The 27,889-nt window shown below is 34.9% G+C and overlaps 1 protein-coding gene across 1 annotated transcript; it reads right to left on the bottom strand.

Annotated features, from left to right (window-relative positions):
• LOC115439751 (glutamate decarboxylase) lies at nucleotides 1–26,775 on the bottom strand. Its single transcript, XM_037440279.1, is given in 16 exon segments — nucleotides 1–614; nucleotides 846–934; nucleotides 1,361–1,555; nucleotides 1,841–1,990; nucleotides 5,081–5,159; nucleotides 7,949–8,016; nucleotides 8,122–8,232; nucleotides 8,777–8,860; nucleotides 8,863–8,919; nucleotides 9,262–9,380; nucleotides 9,845–10,042; nucleotides 17,695–17,821; nucleotides 18,126–18,235; nucleotides 24,497–24,572; nucleotides 26,178–26,267; nucleotides 26,577–26,775. Coding segments are annotated over 15 exon segments (1,623 nt in total). The 5' UTR covers nucleotides 26,244–26,267; nucleotides 26,577–26,775; the 3' UTR covers nucleotides 1–520.
• Nucleotides 26,776–27,889: the final 1,114 nt, after the last annotated feature.

Raw genomic sequence — 27,889 nt, forward strand, 5'->3', positions numbered from 1 at the left:
ATTAATAAAACTATTTGTTTTTACTAAATGAGCCCACGCATACTTTTGGATGAATGAAAAAAAATCTAAACCTTTAAAAATCTGACTGTTTCTGCGTGATATTAAATGTAAGAAGACACAAACGGCCAGTCTACTCTTAAATCGTTATTATTTAAATAGAAATGTAAAAGATGCCAATTTTTACAAAATAGATTTTCTTTGAAAATGTGACTACTCGAAAGAGATGGCTTTAGAGTTTTCTATTGAAGACAAAGAAAAATCCATACATACTTCCCCACACGCGACTAATGAAGTGTGTAGACATCAATAAGAAATATACGTATATTTAATGTGCATGAATATAATTACTAATGCGCGGTTGAAACTAGCTCTCCTCAGTCCAAAAAATTTTTTGTTTACCCTACTCGCCGCTAGATGTCACTACGTTTTACTAAAGATGCTATTTAATTTCGCCGTATCACAAACCGCAAGGAAAGCCCGTCTCCACCGCTGCTCTGGACTTTATGGACATAAGAGTAGTTTATTCGACGACAATGTCCTGGCCAAGACGGTCCATCTCCGACAGGAGGAAGTCCACATCTTTCTCGGTGACGGCGGCCGAGGATATGATATTCCTATATCAAAATTATATATTTTTTAACAATTCTATTTGTTATTTAAATATCTGGAGAAAGCAAAACAATCGTGGATGCTATGATATCTATCGAAGGGATAGGTAAATATCTTCAATTTTTAGTTTATTTTTATTAATAAACACTTGCATACTCTATAAATCAACCAATGTAATTTCTCTATCAATAGTCTGCAGGTAGTTCTATTAAAAAAAAAATACTACTTATACTAACCTGAAGAAGTTAGGACGACGGTCGTCAGGCTGGTAGCCCACCATGATGGTGCCGGCCTGCATCATCTTGCCCTTCAGCTTGGCGCAAACCTAATGGTCAAAACATCAATTAGTTACAAATGTGTTTCGCGATATCAAGTATTTGGCTACCAATTGACTTAGAATAAAAGCCACATGTTTAAAAACCTGAGCATCAGAATGCGAAAACTGGACACTTCAATCTTTAAAATATGTTTCATATTAAATAACGAGACTTTACTACTAAATAAAGACTTTAGTTGCGGACATAATATAGCTGCAGCAAACGTGCTTCATTTATTTACTTATTATCCGTTCTGAATGTTTTTAAACATCTTACTCATTTTACTATGTTAGACAAATTCGTATTTCATTATAAAATCTGCACTATCTTTCTTTTTTATACTGTTCTATTCCAACGACTAGTAATTATCAAGTTTGTTAAAGCATGAAAGTTCACAAAACAAAAACATCTATCTCTTTTGCACCCTTCCTCACCTTTCCAAGCCGCAGTTCCTTGTTAGCGTCATGCGGGATGCCGCGCAGCTGCTTCGGCAGGTACCAGAAGGAGACGTTCACCATCTCGGGCTCGAGGATCAGGTGGAACTTGTCGGGCTGCTCCTTGATGCGGCGCACCATGTACTCCGACAGCTCCATCAGACGGTCCATCAGGCGTTCGAAGCCAGAGGTACCCTAATGGAAATGAATTTGAACACTATACCACTTTGATCAAATAATTATACTAATGAGCCATTAAGAAGGAGAATAGAAAAGAAAAACTGAATTAAGTACTATCTATATTTTGTTTTAATGTGTATTCGTTGCTTTTGTAAGTAGGCAATGCCAAGTTTTTTTTTTTTTTATGTAAATGAGTATGTAGCTATACCAATTTCTATAGCTATATGACACTACTGTTAATAGATTACTTTTACCAAACACTGTCCTCATCTTACTGATAAAAGTATTAGCCATACTGACCTTTCCACGCCACTGCAGCCACAGCTTGAAGATATCATTGTGACGACCGCACTGGATCACCTTGTCGCCGGTGTCGTACTGCGGGTCGTAGATCTTGTCCGTCATGAACAGGTATTCAGCTGACATCGCATTACAACTCAGCAGGATACCCTGTGGAAATACTTATTAATTGGATTCATCCGGCAATGCTATTTTCTTCTTGCTGTTTAGAAGTTAAATGTGGTAATCAAATTTCCGGGCCTGCCTTCTTAGCTGCCTTCTTAGTGTTTGGGAATAAATAGAGTTCCTTAACTTATTTTACGATAGACTTAATAAGTATAATAATATTATGTAATTAAAATTAACTACTAGGTATGCAATAATACGTATAACATGTATTATTATATTTTTTTTCTACAAGACTATATATGTCAAAGTATGAAATTATTTTCGACCTGACTGTCACCGAAAAGAAATGTTTTCCCCTTCGGTCTTCGGTTACACCATTTTGAGTTCTTTGTTAGATTATGTAAATTATCTATGGGGATCCACTATCTGCCCAAAGCAGATGTTTGTGTTGAATTTCGTTTTTAAGTTTATCATTCGGTTTTGTTTACTCTGTGGTGGAGTTAATAGGGAAAAATACGTATCGGATTTAATTATAATTAAATCAATATACTTTTATCAATTCTTTATACCCACTCATTTCGGGAGCATATTAAGTATGAGTTTTCTTGAAATATAGTATTTTTAAAAGTTCTGTAAGTTACTTTTGTATGTTATTGTCTAACTAATATAAATAAGGACGTTTATGCAAATGTTTGGATGTATTTTAGAAGTAAATACAGAATCAGCTGAACGGATTTTAATGAATTTTGGCACACGGATAAAACGTGTTCTGTGATAACACTTTTCTTTTTACCTGATAATTTTTTCCTATGGGGAAATATGATTTTTTTAAACCTCACTATTAAATATATATTAGATGATGCTGACATCAGGTGGGTTACGTATCTCTCGACTTTTAGGGACCTTTGTATCAGAAAGGCTTTTCACGCCGGCAAAGCCGCGAGCAATATTTAGTTCAATATAGACCCCGTGTAAATAATAATATATATCAAGCTTTATATATAGATATTTTAAAAAACCTAAACTCAAACACCACATTGAGCACCCGTATCTAGTCAAGTAAATACTTGTTCAAATTCCACTACTTTGAATGCCCGCATAGGAAAACAAATTTTCCTAACTCCTTTTCAGCCCCTCAGTATAACATTCCTGAACGTTTCCGAATATTTACAATAGAGTTCAAAGTCGTTTGGCAGCTGTCAAGTGATTTTAAACTTTATGTGTCGGCGATAAGAGTTGCTGGGTTTAAGACTGCAATTAATAGGATTATTGGCCGTAAACGTCAGTACAATATGGTGTATGATAAGTGGCAAGCATGCCCCTTCGGAAAAATCGAAAGCTAGTGCAGAGACATCGTCATTATCGATAAACAATTTATACCATTTTTAGGACATACTCGTAATTTAATGTCCCGTGACGAATATTATACAACAGTGGGATGTAGAAATTTATAGATGTATTATGCAATATATTAACCAGTTACTCTATAAGCCATTTTGGAATCAGAATGATTTTTTTCATTCTGGTTCCAAAATGGAGGCTTCATACTTTCATTGAAATACCATGGTGGTTAATAACATTTATTCAAGTCCTTAGCAATCGCACTAATTATTTGCTTCTTAAGACGAAGAAGTATATAAGATTGTATAATAGTAATATAAAGAAGACATGCTCTTCCTTGTCTATAGAAATCGTCAAATAAAAATGACTAATAAATGTATTTGAACGACTATCGATAAAACTGAGAATATATTTATCTGTAGTGCATTACTACAGCCATCTGACGGCGCACTACGCATTTAATTAAATTCCACTTTGCCGGCACGTTGCAACATAAGTTACCAATTGAGGGATCCAAAAAGGGCGTGTAATACTTTCATCCTTATTTCTAAATGCATAGGATTCAGTATTAACTGTAATTCCCGTTTTAAGGATTCCAACTACAATAAATATTGAAATGCAGCACTCTAGGCTCTAGAGGAGCGAGGACTCTCTATTGAGGACGAATTTCAGGTTGCAGATAAACAGAAACGAGATAGACTGCTATGGACTTTTAATGTACTTTTTATTATCAGAAATCAAGATTAATTAGATCCTGTTGGATTATCGTTTGTTTATTCGTGTTGTAGAATAAAATATGTGTACTTACTACTTATCATTGACATATTATTATATTCTTCCGGTACTAACAATTTCTGTTATTTTATTTGCAAGTAATTTAAATCTATATTTAATCACAACTACAAAAATTTAACGCAGCCAACTTCATGCGCCAAAAATATGCCTAAGCATGTCGCCGAAGCAATAACTTGCAGATGTTGCAAGTAGTATGTTTTTGATGGCTCTTCCCCTCTCAAATTAATTACTTCTGTATATCTATACCCTATAAGAACTAAGGTACGATCATATAAAAGTTATTTAGTTTGTTTTTAGTTCACGATGAAAAAATAGAGTTTCTATACATTCGGTAGGAGCAAATACACTGTTGACTGAGAGAGAATGCCCATGGCATTAAGTCCGTCTGTATACCATGTGTACAAAGTGTAAACTAAATAAATAAATAAAATACAAAATATATATATCGTACAAATATTGATAACAGATTTAATTGTCACATATGCAATATTTCAATTTAATTCATCGACTGTTTAAGATTAATGATATTCTATTTTTACCATTATTTTAGTTGTGTTTATGAATATGTACTTTCTCAAAGAGAATATTAAAATGTTTCACTATAAGACATTATAGCTAGGATACGGCAAAATTTTATTTCTAACGAATATTTTTATAGACCAGCGTTTCCCGCACGATAAAAATTAAAATTAGTATGTACTAGTTTTTGTTCGCGGATGCACCTGCGTGCATAAGTTTTTCCGGTTAAAAATTTGCTTTATATTTTCTCACGATAAAATAACCCCTAAATTTGAATTTACATCTCTAGTAAAACACCCGTGAAAACTGCATTAAATTCCACGCAGAAGTTTTTGCTTGATGGGTGTACAAACATACAGATAAAAAACATCTTAAAAAATGTTATTTGGCTTCTTTTGCTCTAATAAAGGCCGCCCGTATTCGTTTTTCTAATATATGATGTATATTCAAAATTTAATTATATGTGATGATACTAACCTCGTATTTGAAATGGACCGTGGAGCACTGCAGCAGGGTACCCATCAACTTGTGCGGGTTCCATGTCACGGAATCAGCCCTGGTAGCAAAAAAACACAAATATTGCAAATTCACACGCTGTAATTATTAACTGTAAATAACTTAGAATTATTTTGAATAATAAAATTATACATTTGGTGTTTCAATTGATTTTGAAAGGGCAATCATTATTAATATCTATTTTATTACATTGTAACTTTCATAAGGCGCTATTTGTTTTGAAAATTAGAATTAATTAGATGTACATTTTCAATTAAATAAAATTGTATCATTTCGACAGATCGTACTGTTGAGGGAGTTTCTTGCTCCGCTTCTTCTTCAAAGCAATATTACGTTTCGAACTTGTGTTAGACTCATGACGATTGAAAAGAGCTTGCGAAAGACTATTTAAATAAGAAAACTTTAAGTTTGAATTTATTTCTAACAAAATATTTAAAGTCACACATTGACACACAAAATACTGAATACATTTATAAATTCCATTAAAATCTCCGACCAATAGCGGCTATAATTACAGCATACATTAGGCAATAAAGATTAACAGCGAGTGTTAAAGTTAAACACGGTGTTATCTGCTATTGGAACAGTTGGGGGCTCCCGCGCCTTTTAGTTAAGCCCTTTGAGTCGGCCGGGGCTGGCGAGGGACTTGCACACCGAACTACGTGTTTAATTGTTGAACCAAATAATAAATAAACTTTAATTGCAATTTAACATGCTTAAAAAAAATCCATTTTCCATATAATTATTATTGCTTTCCTTATTGTGTTATGAAAGCAGTGATATATGGAGAGTAATTAAAACTGTTTTAAATGCACTTTGTCATTCGGAATAAGCAAATAAAACATTAGAACATATAGCTGATTCCGATTCCTGCCTAGGATGATTCGCGAAGACACTAACATCAACCATGAAGGCTGCAAAGTCTTCGAAACGTCACTAGCAATAGAATAAAATTAGTTTAATTTCAAATAAAACAGAGTTAATAAAAAAATCGTTGAAGATATAAATCAAACTATCGTTCTCAACTAGTAGTTCAAGTTTTAACATTATTACTGTTTTTTTGATTAATTGCTTTAACATAATAAACGTACTGTTCATTGTTGAAATAAAAGATTAAAGTTTTAATTTATGGTGTTTAATATCCAAATATCCAAAACCGAAACTCAACGGTGTAACAGAGTGTTGCAAACTCTTGATAAACGAGCGACGCGTCACTCCCTGAGTGCGGAGGTATGTCGCGTTTTTTACGCGGGGTTTAGAGGGTAGGAGGGACAGAGGAAGGCTAATTAATTGTGCACCATGCGGGCGCAGCGGGGAGGACATGATTGTTTTTAAGTTGCTTGAGGGTGTGAAAATATAGAAGTTTTTAAGGAAACGTTTGCGTAAATGTAGAATTAGTAAAAACAAAATTTTATATTAAAATAAAGTTTTATAATATATAAAATATAGTTTTATCAAGGTCACGTGGGTTGATCAAAAAGCATCTGAACGCTGCCTTGTCTAGGTTTAAGGTTATGATCTACTGGCGATACTATTCTAATATTTCTTTCTTGAAAATTCTAAGAGTACCTTCAGTTATTGTACCATATAAAACATCTCTCTAAAATTTCAACCGATTAACTTCTCTTTTTAATTAAATACATACATACATACTCTTTTAAAAATTTCTTCATTCATTATAATCTTAAAAATATTATTTCTCCTAAAACAAGTGGTAAAAACAAACACTATATCGACTGTCGAATGGATCAAACAAAATCAAGATAAACACCTTTTATAGAAATCCTTCATGTTTTAGCCCATATTTGTTCTAACGGCTTATTCTTGACGTGTGAACTCTCGTATTGCTACGACGTAGCTGGCTACGGATCACGTAGCACTGCTACGGGCAGGGGTGCTACGCATGATATTACTGATAGTAAAGTGCAATTAGGTTAGTTTTTACGTTCCCTAATTACAATATAAATGTGTATACTAGATATCTATTATGATAAGAGACCCGGTTACCTGATATAAATCAGTGGCCTATATTATATTAGTCAGTGTCAGTTTTACTTTGGCCTTTTGTGATACTCAGGAAATTCGAAAATTGTTAAGCCTACCAAGATACTGCATACAGTAATTTTTTATTTAAATAAAAAAAATGTAATTTATTAACCAGTTTTCTTCGTTTACGAAAATTTTAATTCCACGTTTTCTTATAAAATATTAATCTATAAAATAAGTACACTCAATAATTTGTCATACTACATCTTTTCCAGATATCGGTTATTTAAATATTAAAAGAAAATTTCCTAAATATGAGAAAACACTATAAGCAAGCAGCAGCCCTAGGCGGTATGTCGCATGGTCCAATGCACGCGATCTTGTCGGATTGTGCGCGGCGTGCGGCGGGGAGCGGCGGGTGCGCGGGGGGCGCGGGCGGCGCGGCGGCCATCATGATTGATGGACGCTAATGGCGTGCCGAAGGATTAATTCCAACTCTATAATGTTTACTGTGTGTTTTAGATGTACTTGTATCGCAGAGGAGGGGTTTTGGAAACGGGAGAGAGAAAGAAGTGTTGAAGTAAGAACATTTTTTAAAGGATTCGTGCTAGGCGACACTCAAATTTACTATTTGCTATTTTTTCTATGTCATTAAAATCTGAATGCTATACTTGATACAAAGTGTTTCTATAGTAACTAATGATACAACAGTGATGAGTTACCTTATAAAATAACTTACAAATTTAATTGCTTGCACATGTTTGAAGAAAAATTAAATAATATGCTATAAACTGTCTTAAAATAGTACCTAGCGCCGAGTCTTAGAGTTGAAGATGGACTAACCTTTCGATGCCTGTAAGACGTGGATGACGGTATTTCTTGGAAAACAGAAGACCGCCTCCCCAGGCAGCCTGCGTACATATGTATAATTACATATCTAGAAGTCATTATCACAATAAAGCGCATGTATTTGACGCATGATTATATATTCTGGAAAATATATGATTTGAACTTACATCAACATGCATCCACATGTCGTACTTCTGGCAGATGTCCGCTATCTCCATCAGTGGGTCAAAAGCGCCGAGCACAGTCGTGCCTGATGTCGCGTTCACGAAGAATGGCACCTATGGAACGAACACAAATTGGAATTTTGCTTTCTTTTATTCGTAATCTTATATCGATAGTTCCTAAGTAAATTATGTTATGTGAAAAAAGCGATTTTCACTATTTTAGCGTTTCGTTATCTAGGAGCTGTTTACTACCAAACACATTTAAAAAATCTTCACTTTTCTTATGAGTTTGGTTACTACCAAACTGCAGTACCTAGATAACGAAACGCAAAATTAGTATCGCTATTATTTTAGATACGATAGTTAACTTAGAAGCCATCGATTGTGCAAAAAAAAATAGCCATCAGGTAATTACAGTCAATAATATTGTAATATGTAAAAGCGAGTTATTCGATCTTTACACTTTACGGTTTTAAGATTGAGAACAAGTTTTTTTAATGAGTAAAAATATGTTCCATCAAGCAACAATTCACATAAAACAGAAGTTGAAAGGAAAATACAAGTCATCACTTCCTGATCTGATTACGCCGCTTTAACTGAAGGAGATAAATAATTTTATATCTGGTTACACATTGTTGTGGTCACATGAAATACTTACGTTCCCCTTGTCCTTGTGGTATCTGACGAGCCGCTCGAGCTGCGCGGGGATCATGCGCCCGCGCTCGTCGGACGGCACGCATACGCGCAGTAGTCGGTGCCGAGGCCGCACACGGACGCACACGACTTCACCGAGTAGTGGCACTAAACATGGTCAGTATAATTTCAGTCATAGTATAGAGTCGCTCCCTACTCCATAATGGGATATGCAAAAGTGCGGCGAACAGTGGGTGAACTAGTTATGCCTTTAGCTAATACTTCAGAGAAGTTGCGTGAGCTTATGACATCAATTGGTCTCAGTTAAACTTATTCATCACCACTGAATGAAATTAAAGTATGCTATACTATATTGTAAAGTTCAAATTGATTTTGTTAATTTTTGTATTTACGATTGTTTTTGGAAATTCTAAAATTTTAAATTGTTTTTGGCAGGATATTATCATAAAAATATCTTAGTAATATGCACTAAATAGCCATTAAACTTACCTGATCTGAGGTGAACATGACAAGTTGTCCCGGGATGCTGGAGAGTCCCTTCTCCTTATACTGCGGGAACTTGCGGTGGCGAGCGGCCAGGAACGCGTACAAATTCGACACGGAACCGCCTAGGAACATGGTTAATGAGCCGAATGTAGATGATACCAAATTTCGAGAAGATTGTGATTAGGACGTATTTATGTAACAAGAACTTTCTAGGAAATCTACCCAAAAAAACACGACGTCGCAGTTTTAAAAACAAAACCTGACCTTTATTTGTATTTGTATTGTTTATGTAATAATAGTATCCCACTTAATAGAACTCGGAACACTGCGACTGTGGTACGAAACATTTCGCGTCGTATAATTGAGGTTATAGATGGTCAACAGTCGGGATCAATAGCGTATCATATGGCGGAAGCTGGTGAGAGGTAGCCACGACCCTCAGAACTGAGGAACGACGCAAGAAGAAGAAGAATTGCGGTTTTCTAGTGTTTACGGCGTTTTGAAATTTATAAAGGTTAGAGACATATACATTTCGAAGAATTGATTAATGTTAATTCTAACGGCTAATTATGTTTCGTGAACTCACCAGGAGCCAGGATAGAGTCGCCAGTCTTCCAGCCGATCATGCTCCTCATCTTCTCCAACACGATGTTCTCCATGAGGATAAACACGGGCGCTATCTCGTACGTGAACATGTTGGTGTTGGCGGCCGCGGTGAGCCACTCTCCTGCTAGAGAAATGATGTCCAGGCCGCAGGACAGCTGGTTGAAGAAGTGCGGGTGACCTAAGGAGAAACAGATGATGATATTCTTATGGTGACGATTTCAGAAAGCTATGTAACCTTTGAAATATTTAAGTGAGCATTTATTTATTTATATACACCCACAATATAATATGTTATCATATAAGTTATATTGTGAAATAGAAGTATTTTTCGTATTTTATATTTTAATTTTCTCCCGAAGTTCCGAAGACTTTGCAGCCTACATGAGTCCCCCTGTGATCATTTATTTCCATGTCTAACATTCGCATAAACATAAAAAGTCATGAATATTGTAAAAATTACACAATTTCAAATATACATGCCTATTATACACACAGTTTTGATCATAACATGTTAACAAGAAGCTAAAGCTAGCTGAAGCTAAATTAAGGTAGAATAAATTAATAGCACACAACATTACACAAACAAAATGGCTTAAAAAGAATGGATTTTCAAGTTATGATATAGACTAGTGATTGCAATTATTCCAAGATGCGAGACTTGCTGTATGCTAATTCGTTATATCCAATCCAAAAACACCCATTCATTCTTATATTTAGAATATACTGCACTTATAGTGCAGCCAATTGTTTATTGTTACGTATTAATATGTTCATGCTGTGACAGCCTGTAATTAAAACAGCACTGCAGCAATTACTTACTGAATTGTTAAAAAAACTATGTATGGCTTATGTTTTGTTGGCTGTTCAAATAAATAAATAAACAGCGACATGACAAATATTTTAAATAAAAATTTCGACACTAGCCTTTATTTCGACCTTTAGCTATATTTTAACAAGTTTATATCAAAAGTGGCAAATATCGATATCCTGAAACCGGATGTAATAGCACGCGCCATCACACTGGACGATTGTTTCCGGCTGCCCCATCGGACGTGAAACTTGCTTTCAATTGAATAAAAATATTTTTGTCATATTTAAGGTATTTCGAGATAGATTGTAAGATTTCTGTAACAGTTTGAAATACATTTCGATTTTAGCTTAACAGAAATTATAGTAACCATGTCTTTCAAGGGGCAGGGTATATTATGTTACATTTATGACTGGTTTATTTATAATAATAATATCAACCCTGTTATATACTTGCCCACTGCTGAGCACGGGCATCCTCTACTACTGAGAGGGATTAGGCCTTAGTCCACCACGCTGGCCTAGTGTGTATTGGTAGACTTCACACCACACTTTATATTATGTGGTTTATTTATATTATGTTAAATTTGCATAATGATTTCTTATGTTTAAGCGAATGTTAGATATCAAAATTTCGGATTTTATCACAGTTTTATAAATTCATTTTCCCACAACGTTTCGTCCGAGAAGGACGACTAACATCGCAGCAGGCTCCGTGACCATGAAGGCTGCAAAGTTTTGAAAGTGGAGAAAAAATTTAAATTTAAAAACAGCGATAAAATCCAATAATTAGTTTTACGTCAATAGTTTTATTTCGATGATAAAATCTAAATGAATGGTCAAACCTATTAACGCACACAACAAATATTATCATGGATACTACGGGAAACATATAAAGCCAGCATCTAACCATTATAGATTTTACATCTATAATTGTCCTCATTACATCTCTGTACTTCATAGACGTAATGCCGTACGTAAATCTTCTTGAATGATTACCCTAGTACTTATTCGTGCCCAAGACACATCAAGTCATTGATTTATCTAGACTTTGGTGATAAAATAGATTGCAATAGATTCTCTATTACCCGACGTGTCGTATGCAATGTGATAATAAACTATGTGGATTTTTTACCAACCCTCCAAACTCCCGGATAAAGACTCCCAGAGGACATGAGGGAACGCTATCTCGAGCCGATTATATTTTTATAAAAAAAAACCTTTAGTTACACCCTCGGTTATGAGCTGTTCACACTATCTTCACTGTTTCATGACTTTTGACTGTGGCATTGCGGCAAAACTCCCGCAAAGTACAAACTTAAATTCTACCCATATGTATAAAAGAACACATTACGTTTCAAATCGTCATTGTCAATTTATACATGTGTGTGTATTTGGGCTCCTTATTTTTTAATCCATATAATAGACAGCAAACAGCAAGAAGTAACTCCTCAAAGTTTTAAATCAATTTAATAGTGTCAGTGGTAGATTACACGTATATTTAAAAAAAAACAGATCCTACGTTTGTTTATCACAGTACATCGCATCTCTAGATCATAGCTTGTTGACAATAGCTAATTTATATTCCTCGTCTGTGTTTGATTTAATTATGTTTACCCCTAACCCCTAAATGGCGGCTAAACATCTGTGGAGTGCGATAAACCGCCCCTAGGGTGCGGGACACTTCTGTCCCTTGGGATCTGGATTACCCTATTCGAGGTGAATCAATTGACGGTTTTGGGATTTAAATATTTTTTGTTTGTTTTATGGATTGTCGTAAAATAAACAGAGGTGTAATGGAAATTAGATTCTTTTAAATGCATTGCAATGGTTTCTTAGTGCAGTTTTTTTCTATTATCATACTATAATTTCGCTCTTAATACCTTCGAATTTAGGTGATAGAGGAAAGCTGAGAGCCTTTAGCACCAGTGGATCCACCCGGTTACCACTGTCTTCGAGAAATTATGTAGAATCCGATTACGTTTGGTTAATAGAGAGAGATGGAGAAGTCTAGTAAAAGTCGCAATCAATTTTTCAGACGATCCATTACCACGACCACTCCACCAAGAGTATACAACTGAGAAGAAGAATTACGTTTTCTGTTACTTTTGAATCTTCAGTTCATTAGCCGAGGAGATACAATGATTTTTATTGTAATCTTATGAAAAACGAACGAATTCTCTACAATTTATCGTAGAATATCAAAATACTGTAGAGAGACATACATAATTTAAACTCGCAATACGCCACGTGACCGCTCTACACCCTACGCATCAGTCTCCGACCGACAAAAACTATACAAAAGATAAGACACTAAATCTGGCTCTCCAAGTCAATTCAACATGTTTAGAGGACCACTCACAACCACTGGCGACCCTTGGGAAAATACCCCAGCAGCCCAACCCATAAATATCTGTCATAAACATTTCCTGTATCTTGTTACCACAGATAAAAAATAGCATGGGCGGAGATAATACAACTTATTTTTAATGTTTGAGATTTATTAATGAAATTAGTTATTTTTAATATTATTTTATGAGATTAAATGGAATTATTGATTTTATTTTTAATATTTACTTTACAAAAGATATAATTTAAGTTATCCAGAACTAATTATATCAACAGCCCTAATGTATCCACAATAGAAACTTTGAGGTTATAACACATTTTCCCGCGGTCTCTACGCGCTGTCACATTGATTGACAGCAATCAGGGGTCATTGTTTGAAGCATTTCATTTATTTGAATAGAATAACAAATACCACAGTCCAAAGAGCTCCGGAAAATATATGAATCAATTCCATATTCCGTTCAATTCTGTCATTAATTTACAAATGTTTTCAGTGTTTCTATAAAATAAGTAATATAAAAATGAAAAAATAGTCTAAAACTCTTCATATACTTAGTTAAAAATAAATGACTACACATCTTCACTTTTCTCAAAGTAATTTGTCACAAGTGCATTGTAAGCACATTTTATCGCGTGACTTCACAGTATAAAATAATACGTCAAGAGGAATTTAATATTAATCCGTAGTTCAGAGCCGCAGATGCTCCCTCGCTGTAGCGGGTCAGGTGTTGCATAATGTGGGGTTCGACTGTTTTATAAAGAGGGATTTATTTTTAATTACAGCTTTTTGTTTTATTTCTTTTAATGCTTAGAATATCGATATATTTATTTGCATGCATGGCACCAAAGTTAGTTCCTAATTAATACTTCTCATGATATAATGTCACATGTAAACAATGACTTTAAATCTATAACTTAATATTAGTAATTCCAGCCCTGTATTGTATACTTGTCTCACTGCTAACCTCCTTTACCACCGAGAGAGTTTAGATCTTATACCATTACGCTGTTTTAGTGCGGGTTAGCAAACCTCACATACCTTCAAAATTATTATTGAGAATTTCTCAGGTATGCCATTTCTCTCGCGATGTTTTACTTTTACCGTTAAAGCAAACGATAATAAATAAATAAATAAACAAAAAACATATAACTTTTAAAAAGTCAGAGGTACCTTATTGCTGTAAATACATAGAGACGAAATTCCTTAAACAGTAACCACACGGCTCATATTCTAAATTTGAATGTCAATAGCCAATACCGAAGCAGCGTTTGATTCAATTTGCGTGTACGTGCGACCACTAACGAACTATTCATGCGGATTCGGTATAACTGAGTTTCGGTGTTGCCTCATTGCGGTCTCATTCATCGCTCTGCGTCGCGTTTAATTCGATATTCGAAGTACAGCCATGGATATAGTTTTGTCCATTTAATTCAATATCCTGTATAAATACTAGTCTAGTTAGTCGACATTGTTTCTAAATTGTATTGTTTCGCCATATATGGTAGAAATTGTCACGTTCTAGTGTCAGTCCAAGACTGTACGTATTTCGAATGCAGAAGTAACGGTTACATAATTAAGTATTCTGTTTATTGGTTTGAATATAATTCACTGCCCCGACATAAGTCTATATATTGCGAAATAAAATGTATAAAATATGATGAATTCCTCCTAGCCGAATTTCGACCACGGCGTCCAATCTCAACGAAGATTAGCCAGGTACGCAGGAGATATTATAGTGCACAAGTGTGTGCGCAATACACAGAATGCACTCCCTGTTCCTTCACCCTCATAGTCCGGTGAGACGGCAATCCGACATTACCGGAGAGATCAGGCACAGGACAAACGGCTTTACGTGCTTTCCGAGGCACGGGGTATCACACCGCCCACTTCCTGACTCCGAGCTGCGACTGAGTAATTTTTTTTTTAAGATGGAAAAACCCAGTCACAATTATTTTGGCCCGACCTGGGATTCGAACCCAGGACCTCAGCGCGGCAGTCGTACTTGTACCGTGTACACTTACAACTACGCCACCGAGGCAGTCATACGATATGATATAAGGGACTTAACGAGAAAAGAGAATATCTAAAACCATCAGTGAAAATATAGCCTATTGGACCGCCGTTGTAAAACTAACATACCCGATAAAATAAGATTCAAAAATTCAATCTTATCACAAAGCCGGGGAGTCCATAAAATCAATCCATACGTTTGGAATGCTAATATTAGGGGGGATGATCCATCAAACCGCGATAATACGGGATTCGAGAAGAATAGTAGGGGTTCGAAGTAGGGGGTCCATGACAATGGACGGTATGGAGATTTGTAGAGTCGGTTTTGATAAAATAAACTCCTACAATTTTCCACATACACATATAAGCCGTGTACAATAATATGCTTCGGATAATTGGGATAGTGCCCTGTAGTAAATGAGGAATCCTTAGATTTTTGAAAACTCTCTCAAACTCTATGATAACAAAAATAAAAATAGGCTAATGATATCTCCAAAATTTTTTACAGCATCTAAAATTTTTAACACTTTCAAAAATGCTGATGGTAGGATATATTTTATATCCGCCCGAATAGCGACCACCCTCAAAAGGTTAAAACCCGGCATGATGGCCCACGTAATTGTGTCGCGTTCTGGGATCAGCAAGCAGGCATAATTGTGACAACTGCCGAGGGGTAATCATCTCTCCTCAGTCTACATTCTATTAGATTCCACTTACCATCAGGTGCATTGTTCACTTTTCCGTACCCGTATGAAAAAAAATAATGTCTCGACACACAATATTGTCACCCTATGTTATTGCAGCTTAATCCAATGATTTGCGTGGTTTTAGAGCACCTCGGCCCCACTCGCTGTAAATCAATGAGGATTTTATAATACCACTCACTACCCGCTTATTGTTTTATGGTTATTGAAGGATTAAGGACTGACGAACAATTCCTGTAGGGGACTGAATGAAGATTGGAATTTAAAGTGTAGTCTGTGAAACAATAATGTTATGTTTGGAAGACTTTCCTATAATTATTTATAGTAAGTTGCCCGTATAATTATATCTATAATTATTTTTGACGTCTTTGCTCGAGTGAAAATATTTTCCGGTAAAAAGTCTCGCTTTATATTTTCCCGGGATAAAAAGTATAGCATTATAACCAATGGCACTGCGGAGTAATGTTACTTCCTATTTGTAAAAAAAATCTAAAATGGTATTTCCTGAGATAATTGTGTTCAAACAAAAACCAGCTTTATATGTTAGTATAAGGTAATCGCGTTCAAACAAAAACCAGCTTTATATGTTAGTATAAACTAATCGTGTTCAAACAAAAACCAGCTTTATATGTTAATATAAGGTAATCGCGTTCAAACAAAAGTCAGCCTTATATGTTAGTATAAGGTAATCGTGTTCAAACAAAAACCAGCTTTATATGTTAATATAAGGTAATCGCGTTCAAACAAAAATCAGCTTTATATGTTAGTATAAGGTAATCGTGTTCAAACAGAAACCAGCTTTATATGTTAGTATGATGGTTAGCATAGATTTAACAACAAACTCAGGTTGTAAATCACATCTCTCTTAATGGTTCAATATATTATATTACCTTCTTTCATTGATATTATTATCGAAAGGTTATATCTATCTTGTTACCTTCGAAAAGCCTATGGGTACGGCCAAAAATTACTATCCATCCGCGCAAACTTCAAAGTTTAATAAAAAGAGCCGACTTCCAACACATGGTTGTAATGGCGGGGGCCGAGCGTGGGGCGCACAATTTTCCAGAGTATTTCCTGCACTCGTGCTCGGCCTGGCGTGAGAATCGTTTGTCTGGACGCTGTGATGCAGGAGCCGAGGGTTCGATGCTGACATGAGAATGTCATGTATAATGTTTAAAGTATATCGATTGAGATTTAAGTCTTTCTAATCAGAAAATCAATGTAGAATGTAGATATTATAATGTTAGTGCTATGATTTGTAAAATAAATAAATAATAAGTTGGGGATAAGTTTGGTAGACGTAGCTAAAAATATTTAAAACTCACTATTTACTTTAATTTTTAGTCGGTTATAATCGGTCTTCATTATATATATTTTTATCTTTTGTACTCCTACAACACTAACAGAGAGAATCGCCTTCGAAAACAATTTTTTACGTCGAAAATTTTCACCTAGAAATATAAATCTTAATAACTCAATTATAACTAAAAAATAACATAATTTGATCAGTAGTATATATTTTTGGAAGTACAAACATACAAACACCCAATTCGAACACAGAAGAAAAGCAATTACAGATGTATTCCGCTCGCGCAAGTGTAAGTAACGGCGGCATCATCGCGGCCCATTTGGTCACATAATTGAATTGTTTGCCGCCATTGATACTTTCCACATCGGATATGCTCGGGTGTTTCCGGTGGGTGAGTGCTTTGAACATCGAATTATATAAATGGCTTCGTATTATAAGGAAAGAAATTCGCAAATGTAAATATGTATGTACGTTATTTAAGAATTTTACGAAACTTTTCAATAGTACTTCTACATCCTAAATGTATATTTTACAGAGAAATGTAATAATCATCAATAAAAACAATTGCTGTTCTCTCGTGAAAAATATTTAGGTACTCATTGAATTTTTCCAATACATTTAATAATAGAGTAGAAGATTTAACTTACCAGTTTTCACTTGGTATTTGAGCGCGGTCTTGCAATCTTCCAGCAGCTGCTTCAGCGGCAGCGGCTCGTCGTGCAGCTCCAGGTCCAGGATTTTTACCATCTCTTCGGGCATCTTGAACTCCAATATCTGCGGAAGACATAAACTGTTTAATCTGCTGGACCTTTGGGTTATAATACTCTATCATAATTATCCCTAAAGTTCATTACGACAAAATATACGGTATTTAAAATATAAACAAACTCTTTTACGAGACGTAAAAATAGGTGAAATAATAATATTTCTGTTTTAAGTCTACGCTAGAATTAATCATTACTTTCTGATAATTATGTCCGCAAGAAATTAATTTAGAAGCAGAATTAAAAATGTTAGAAGTTAGGTTCTTCTGTTATTCTATACCATAACACTGCGATTGCAAAGATATATAACATACCTTCTCATTCCGATCGTTGACCTTCTGCACGTAGTCGAGAAGTACATCAATAACACGCGCCAGGAATTCGCGCGTCTGGACATTCGCATCCTCGCGGTACGGAAGGATAGCTGCAAAGAAGTAGATAGCATTAAACCTATCTACTATTGGGTATTATTTATGTCAGCAAAAATTCGAAATTTAAAAACGGTCATACTAGTTTAAACGGTTAAAATCTAGTTTAGTTGACGCTAACGCTGTTTTTGTTTTTTCGTATAAGAACGCCTTATCAATATCACTGAAGGATAAATAGAACTACTATAGTTTTACCAATATCGACAGCATCGGTTTATTTTTATTATTAATAATAGTGAATTGTGTATATCTACTTTTACGTGGTATTTCTTAAGTATTTTTTTTAATATGAGATTTAGAAAGCTGCTCATTTTTTTTATGCGTTTTAATAAAACCGCTTTAGGCAATCAGTCACATTTTTCTTGATAATATAGAAAATATTTGGAAGCAAACTATGTCCTCAAATTTGGAGGGCTGAGCGCCCTCGCAGTAGGGAGGTGCCTGCTGATTAAAAAGTCACCGATGTTGAATAGAAAGCAACCCTCTCGAGCTGTGTCCAGGAATGTGTGAGATATTTATGTATTATATCATCGCAAATAGTTAATTTATAGGTTCCAGTATGTAAATAAATATAGCATAAGGAAAAATTAAGTTCAATATTGTTGCAGGTACAGGTAGGTACCTTTCTAAACATTTATAAGAGCTTAAAATTGTATCTTAAATTAATGAAAATGTTACAATATGGTGTCAAAATCATATTGCGAAATTAATTAATAGGTAATTCTGATACTGCAATATATAAAACTCCGTGAGACCAGTATGTAAACAATTAGGTTAGATTAGATATTTTCCGACTGTATTTTTCATATTGTAAATTATGGTCACAATAGTACCCTCGACATATTGTAATATCTTCCAAGCACAGATGTCTTTGATTCATCCTTCTCATAACAATAGGAAACTTTACTGAACAGATATTTGATTCTCGGGCCTATTTTCAGTACTATAGAAAACAGAATCGTAAAACAAGGTCTGCCAAAATGCTTCATACAACACATGCTTTTTATTTTCCATACGTAGCTCAACAAAATTGTAAATGCTGGCAAATGTAGAATCTGTCATACGACTTTGTGCTTAAAAGTGCTAATGTTAAAGGTTCAATTAGAGTTTAATGTTGGTTCATATAAGTCTGTTCGTATTGCATTGTTAGAAAAAATCTTTTGTTCGCTGATTCGTCTTTTTGTCTGTGTTAATGTTTGTTTGACCTTTTAATCAAGATGTTCATTGTTATCGTTCCTCCCTTGGGGGAAAAACATATTTTTACATCCTAAAGTCGAATGAATCTGTACTCTACTATATTTTGCGATGCATAGATACTAAATACAATACCTAAGTAATACTAAAACCTTAACTTATTGTAGCATTAATAAAAAATACTTTAATACCAGAATAAAAATCGGATATCTTTGACCTCATACTGACTAGTTTACTATTGTTAACCAAAATGAAATGCAACACTTAATAATTTCGTGACATTTTTAAACACATTTTTGAACAATTAAACGTAATAAGTATGTCAAAAAACAGCTACTGTTCATATAATTGTATTTTATAAAAATTACAAGATTTATCCATTCAAGTTTTTCTTAACCGTGAGAATCAACCATTTGTCAATACAGCGGAATCCACTTTGGCAGTTAACCCACGCAGGCTCGCGGTACTTCAGACCGGCGTCATAATCCGCGCGCATCGCTGCATTCTATCAATGCTATGTCAGACACACACTCGACTGTAGATGCTAAGATTAATAGACGGGATCGACGAAAAAATTAAAGTTATGGTGAGGGGTCCGATGTTAATAACGTGGCTTGTAGTAAAATTGTGTCCGAGTGACGGCGACTGGAATTTGAAACTAAAAAAAACTTCCTCTGTATTTTTGTTTCTTATTTTTATTGCCTAACTTTATTAATTTCAAGCGTAAGGATAAATGACTGCCTCGGTGGCGTAGTTGTATTGCACGTCCGGTACAATAGCGCTCTGAGGTCCTGGGTTCGAATCCCGGGTCGGGCAAAGTGATATTTGGGTTTTTCTGCTCGGTATCAGCCCGGAGTCTGGAATTTGTGCCCGATGTGGCGATAGGCTCGCCCCCTATCACATCATGGGACGGAACATACTTGGCGAAAAGTGGGTGCCCTAGTTGCGCTTCTCTGCATACCCCCTCCGGGGATAAAATGCGTGATGTTATGTATGTATGTAAGGATAAATAATATATTTGGTCTTAGATTAACTGCCGAGTGTAACATTTCTTCAAATAATAACCCGCATCAGAACAAAGGAGTACAAATAAAAATAAAATCACAAATTGCAGAAATTAGACACATCCAGTACAATTTCTCCCTAAGACGTCGTTACGTTGAAATATATTCTTTATTTCTGCATTGTACAGTAGCTTTTGCCGTGCCAATCCAAAAAGCAAATACTCCAACCCTCGCAATAGTATTTACTTGTCAAGCATTACATCACATTCCAGATGTTACGAAGAGCCAAATTAAACTAAACACTGTGCTGCACTATTTTCTGTCTTATGCCGCTATAATAGAATATAGATAGAATGTTGCCGTAATGTGGCTGTAGGAAGATTTGTGTGAACTCATGTTCTCGCAGTAAGCCGATTGTCAATGAAATGAACATTTTGGGACGTTAGAGGATAAAATGTGTTTGGTGAGGCACATCGCTGCATTTTTACTATTTAACTAGATAATATTTTCTGCAAACCCTTTTTTTACTTTCATTATTTTTTACTTAGTAACCTAAATTATAATTGTTGCATGAAATAAATTGGGAGCAGGTATTAAAATTCATTACAGGTAAGAACACTAGAAGCTCAACTCTTCCTGAATCTTTAAAATTCTGGTATAGACATAATATCACCTCATTATTGTAGTCGCAGCGCCAGTTCTGTGAACCCTGAAGTGCTGATTTCGAATAGGTTTAACCAAAAAAATGTTTTTGATTTGAAAAATCACTTGAATTGTTAGCCCTGCAACTTCCCAAAATTGTGAAAGCGTCGCCTCCCATCGAATTTTAGGATGAAAAATTCAGCCGGGTGAATACATATTTAAGAAATATACATTTTAATAAGTTACCATCAAATTTCAAGATTTAAAAGGAATGGTTTCATGGCGGTGTATTAAAAACAGCCTTTAACCAACAGAAACAGGCACACAAACAAGTCAACTTTTTTATTATAACCCTCATGCCATCGGTCCATTGTGCCGTACGTATCTCTGGAATTTCACTTAACCGTCCCCTCGATTTGTAACAGCGCGCGTGTCCCGAGCATTGTGCACGCCAATAAACAAACAGACCCAGCTGCATTTTAGGGTTAGATTTAGCGGGATTTTAATTAAAAATTCCTTGGGTTTGTTACGCTGTGGATGAATTTTCGCCTGCTTGTTATAGCAGCATCGATTATTCATAAAAAGTTTCGGTAAAGTGATGCTTAACCTCTAAAGATTAGCGTCTAATGAGTATACATAACATAAATATTTGTATATTGGGTAGCCTTATATTTCGAAACAAAGGGCTAATACGCATCACTTTCAAATTTCATTTTTCCGACAGATAACAAACATTTATTTCTACTAAATAAATTAAGTTAACATTGATGCTGTTAACATAATTTGATAATTATATATTATTTCACTTTATCTGCGTATCAAAACAAAACCAAGCTATATTTTAAAGAATGCAATTACATGCCAAATCTACCCAGACATGCGGGGGCGCGTTCATTTTTCCAAAGGCATTAAAAGCTCGTCCATCCATCCGGGCCCGGCTGAAACACTCCCGATTGATAGAGTAGGGGGATTTCGAGGGATTTACTTGTGGAAATAGAATATTTTTCATGTTCCATCACGTTTAGAAATTTAAAGTTAGAAGTTTGTACGATATCGTCTCATACTTTTTTAAACTTTGTTTTTGTATTATAGCATTGACAAATATCAATTCATGAAAAAATCATCGTAATAATTACCGATTTTTAAAGACCTAGTTAAGTCCAAAAGTCAGCTGACACCTTTAAAAATCGCATTTATCATTTATTTTTACCGTCATTAATTTTGCTACTCTCAAATTAATTGAAAAACCTCCACTCGCCCATTTATCTACAAATGAGGGATTGCGCTAAAGCCGAGTCATTACCGCACGGGCCGGGCGGCTCAACTTGTCCCGTTGTATGGGTATTTATGACCGACGCTCGCATTCGAGGGTTGCCCGACCGCTCTTCTTAACCCACCTAATTGATAAACTTACCGTCGCATCTTTGGGAGATTTAGTGCGAATTGTCAATGATTTTGGGAACAAATATTTTTACCGTAAGCACTGATACATTTAAATCGAAGTAGGAAAAGACCGTCTGCCGATTTCAATAAAATATCTCAATATTTTTTTCAATCGATCGCGAAAATAAACCTATTCGAATAAAGATTTTTTTTACGAGTACCTATTTTGATTGATATATTCTTAGGATCGGAACGAAGACTAAAATCGAGATCGTTTCCTGAAATCGGCCGTAACTTGACTTATGATTCACAATAAGTGTTTCTCAATCGGCCACGCTTTATAAGCAAGCCATTGTTTGACGCGATCTAATATTTTCTCGTACCGCAATAAACAAAATTAATTATCGCAGTTCCCTCGTTACAATCCGCTTGGATTCCTGGCCCTTAAAGTGAGGTTGTAAAACTGATCAATTAACTAAAACACGACAGTTCACTCCGACACTAATCCCTTCCACCCTCAGAGGCTTAAAAGATTCGTTATTGCCTTCGCAAGCGCTATAAATGGGTAGCTCATGTGTTTTCTAAAAATATGTTGATACATTTCGTAAAACTGCACGGAATTATTTTCGAAATAATATTTTACAATCATTGCGATTTTCACAATTCATAACTAACCCTCCATGATTCCAAATGTATGTTTTAATAACCAGTGCAAGGCAAATAACACTACAGTAAACTCATGAAGTTCTAACATAGGAATGTTCTATATTCGGGCGGGCAAATAATTTAGGCTGTTTAGGATGCCGTAGTTAACAAGAAAGCCTTACAGTTTCGCCACATTTAATTTGATACATTCATATTTATACATAAGTTATTAAGTGATTTATTCTATTCTATAATAATTATTTTTTCTATTGGAAACTTTTTTTTGTATTACTTTGAATGACGAAACTAGCTTGCCGTTCGCCTGATGGTAAGCGATACGACCGCCGATAAATTACAAAGTATTGTTTGGTATTCAACTATGCTCGCTATCCTAAGACATGAAATGTTAAGTCTCATATGTCCAGTAGTTACACTGGCTACAATGTCCTTCAAACCGGAACACAATAGTGACTAGACACTGCCGCTTGGCAGCAGAAATAGACATTGCGATAGTACCTACCCAGGCGGATCAACACATATGAGACCTACCACCAGTGAGTAACTTTGTTCAATACTCTGTACCCCGGAAACGAACAGTACCGCGAGCGGAGCCGCATGTAAATGCTGGCTCATTTATAATTTTCCAAAAATAATCAAAAGCTTTTTTTTAACACTTCATTTTCTGAAAAGAACTTGATTCAAAAAAATATAGTTGATAACGCCACGCGTACATAATTTCCGGGGCGGAAAGATTGCCCCCTGGCGGAAATCACTGATAAGGCGCGCGTGCGCCGCCCCTTTTATTAACACTTATCTCATATGTTTGTGGGTTAGTGATTTATAAGTTTGGTAACGTAATACTGGAAATTTAATATGCAGTTATTTTCAAAATTTTGCGAAAATTCAAAATTACACGTATAACATTTTAGGTACGGTACTAGCAAAATGATTGGCGATAACACAAAACTGCCCGAAAAAAAATATTTCTGAAATCTTAGCGGACAATCATACTCGTATATGCACTTGCAAAACAAAAAGATCAATTTTCTTTTGTTTCGCACGGCTGCTCGTACTTTAAACTTTAAAAGAAATAGCAGCCCTGAATTTCGCGGATTCAGCAGCCTATTATCGCTGTGGACACTACACTGAACGTTTGAATTAAAAAAAAACATTCACGTCGAATTGATAACCTCCTCCTTTTTTTGAAGTCGGTTAAAAATGGAAAATCGTCTTAAAATAAAACAAGTATAAGTCAAGCAACTCGTGTAAATTAATTAGAGCAGTTAAACATTATTAAGGCGACGATCAAATTACTCTGTAGTATTTTTTCTCTAAATCGCAAATATTTAATAAATTGCAAATACTATATAAAAAATAATTTATACTTACAGTCGTAGTACAGATTGCCGACCGCCGAGGTAAGTTTCGGGGTGCCTTGACCGGAGATAGACGCCATTCTTTCACCCTAAACAACAATATTTAGAACGTTATCAACACGGCCTGAAGAAATATATAAACTCTTTAGAATACAAAGAATCAAAGCCAGTTGGAGATAAAGAAAGATATACAATGCATTAACTAGAAAGTTGCTATTGACTGGGTAGGTCTACACAATTTTCATAACAGACAATTCGATGCCTTAATTAGTATTTTTTTATAAAAAAAAGTAATTGATTTTATTATATCTATATTGTTTTTCAATACTGACTAAGTAGGTATTGATATTTAAAGGTAGTTAATATTCCCCATATTCAGTTAATCTTTAGCGATAATTATACTTAATTACTGTAGATGTTGAATGAAGTTAGGCACGTACGAAAAATTTTGAATTAATATCTACTTAGACAAATTTTTATCCCGAAAGGCACAGCAACTTGCAAGACACCGGAGACATTATTTTACTAATCCTTGTATAGACTTGGCTTGGTACGACGGACTCACAGAAAACTGAAGTAATTTTTTTATATCTATCTATCTATCTACCAAATGTTAAGTATATTTGATCATATTACAAGTATTTTCTCGCTTTGGTATGGGAGACTATCGCAAAAAGCGTAGTTACATCTAATACAAGTTTATCAGTTGAATTTATAATAATTTCAAAACGATTTAATGATAGGTATCCCTCATTATAAAATGATAAAAACTATGTGTAAATAATGGAACTAGCTGTATATTCGAAGAGAAATATACTACTGAGCAACTGATTTACAAACTGTCGGTCACATCGATTCAATCATTTAATATTAATCGGTTGCCCATGACGCGGCGTAGCATACTTTAGTTACCGCTACTGGCAACTGTTGCCGGTTATAACAGGGACGGTTCAACTATTACGTAAGCAAAATTTGAAATCCTCATTGTCAGCAAAAAAACCTAAGCAAAGCTCTTACGCCTCCCCTCTTCCCATCCTAAGCTTACGTAAGCATATGTACAATGTTTAGAAAAGCTGTTAAAATTTATTTTTTTTTAATTATCAAGAAAAGTATGAAAATAATTAAATTATATTGCTGTCGTAATCATCGTTCAGACCTACTCTACCCTCCTACTACTACCCTCCTGTCTCTGCTGTGATCGAAAATAAGCAAAGTACTGAAATTCCAACCCACTTTAATGCTTACATAATACTTGAACTGCCCTAACACACAGACGCGGCAACTTGCATCAATTAGTTGCGTTGTAGCTATTTAATTTTACTTAACCTATATAAAAAGCATTGGATTGAGAACAAAATTTTATAAAAATCATTTAGAATTTCTATAAAAAAATAAAATTAAATATTATAAATTAAATTTACTTTATGTCGGAGAAAATTTTATAACGTTAAATTTTACGCTTTGATCACAATACTAACTTTATGACTTAAAATCCTCGTCACATAATAATAAAATAACTTTTTGAAACAAAACACATCAAATGCATGCCAATAGGTAATAACTAATTATAACACAAAATAAAGAAATCAAAAGACACGATCCATGCAGAGAACAAAGGGCGGACAAATCAAGATGGCGCCGAAGCGGCAAAATCAATATGGCCGACAAAATGGCGGATAATGTAATGAACGAACCAACTGGATATGTTCAGCTATTTGCTTGCAGTAGGAAAAAAAGCCGTCCAAAGTTAGCTTTGACATACTCTAGCTAACTTAGGTATTAGTCTGGAAAGAGAAAAAAAATACATTAATTTTCTGACAATAATATAAGTCAGATAATTTGAGAACGGCTCTTAAAATTATTTTTTTACTTTTGATTAATTTTAAAATTAAATTTATTATTTTAATGCAAATTTTATAATGTAATAAAATGGAGCCCTGGTACTTAATATCAGAGATAAATAAAATAAGTAACAAAAATGTCGACATTAAAAATGATATGTCATCTAAACAGTAAAAAGAATTAAAAAAAAATACGAATTAAAAAACATTTAATAAACACTAGAATCTACTTAATAATAAAAATATACGAACCTTTTAGAAGATTTTCGCGTATCGATCTTATGTGGGCACTACTTATAGCATATATTTTTGGTGGAGAAACAAATTACTATGTACCTTACTGGATCGCAAATCAATTTGAATGATATAAAATGTAATATTTTATGTACGCTCATAAAGGTGATAGAAAATTCTAGATTTTATTATAGGACCAGCTGTACGTAGCTGTTTTGCCTAGGGTTGGTGGTGAACTGAAAATTTCAGGCGGGTTTTCAGGAGCTGTTTTCAGCGCAGGCGCGTTACAAAGGTCGTAAGGGCGGTGGTCAATACCGATCCAGGTCAACCCCACCCAAAAGGGGTTGAGTTGTGTGGTAAAGTTATGATTAAAATCTTATCTTCAAGCAATTATTTGCAGATAGTTTTTCAATTTCAGCTGAAGAAAATATTGAAAGGTACTTTAGTAGGCGTTCTGATTTAAGATAAAAGCTTTCATATTGGAATTGAAATATTTTGTAATTAACTACCTACTGTTTGCAATGAAATAGTATTTAATACATTAGTATTACAGAATTAGACTAATATTTACTGCGATGTTGCAATAGCTGTGGATATGTACGAGCTCATACTGCCCACTGAATATTCAATTGAACTCATACAATGCAGTTAGGAATCCATTAATTATTTTTTAACAATGGTATTATTGGGATAAATAGTTTTTTAACTGAAACCTAATATTTTGATTAATCTTTAAGAACTTACTAAATTATCTCGTATGTGTGTGCAAATAATTTCATACAGACAGAAAAATGAACAGGAAAACTTAACGTATCGTATTACAATTACGAATAAAACAAAGAATACGTTCTAAGAATTAGTACTTATGAAAGAAAAATCTTTGTGTGTTATGCAAGCTTCACACCTCTTCAGAACGCTGTTTTAAAAAGCATGCATCATTTTGAAAGACCTTTCCGGATGCAAAGGTCAAAGGTGAGCTGCCCACGCCTTCGCCCACGCTTGCTGCAACCGCCCCAGCCATTTTGCTGACGTCATGATCAAAAGTATAGAGAACAAAGACTTTCGGTAACGTCCATTTGTAATACTGGATGAATATATTTATTTCTGACTAGTAACTAGGCTAAAACGATGGTGTCACCGAGGTCAATAGCGTAGTCTTATCGCATGCGCGGAACGACTTCTGGTCTAAGGTCTCGGGTTCAAATCCCGGGTTGGACAAAGTGATATTGGATTTTTGTTCTTAATACTGTGGAATCTGAAGTTTACATCTGATATGGCGATGAGCTCGCCACTATAGCAATAAGCACCCCACTTTTCACTTCGTGACGGAC

The sequence above is a fragment of the Manduca sexta genome, chromosome 18, assembly GCF_014839805.1.
Source record: "Manduca sexta isolate Smith_Timp_Sample1 chromosome 18, JHU_Msex_v1.0, whole genome shotgun sequence".
In the NCBI taxonomy this organism is placed as follows: Eukaryota; Metazoa; Arthropoda; class Insecta; order Lepidoptera; family Sphingidae; genus Manduca; species Manduca sexta.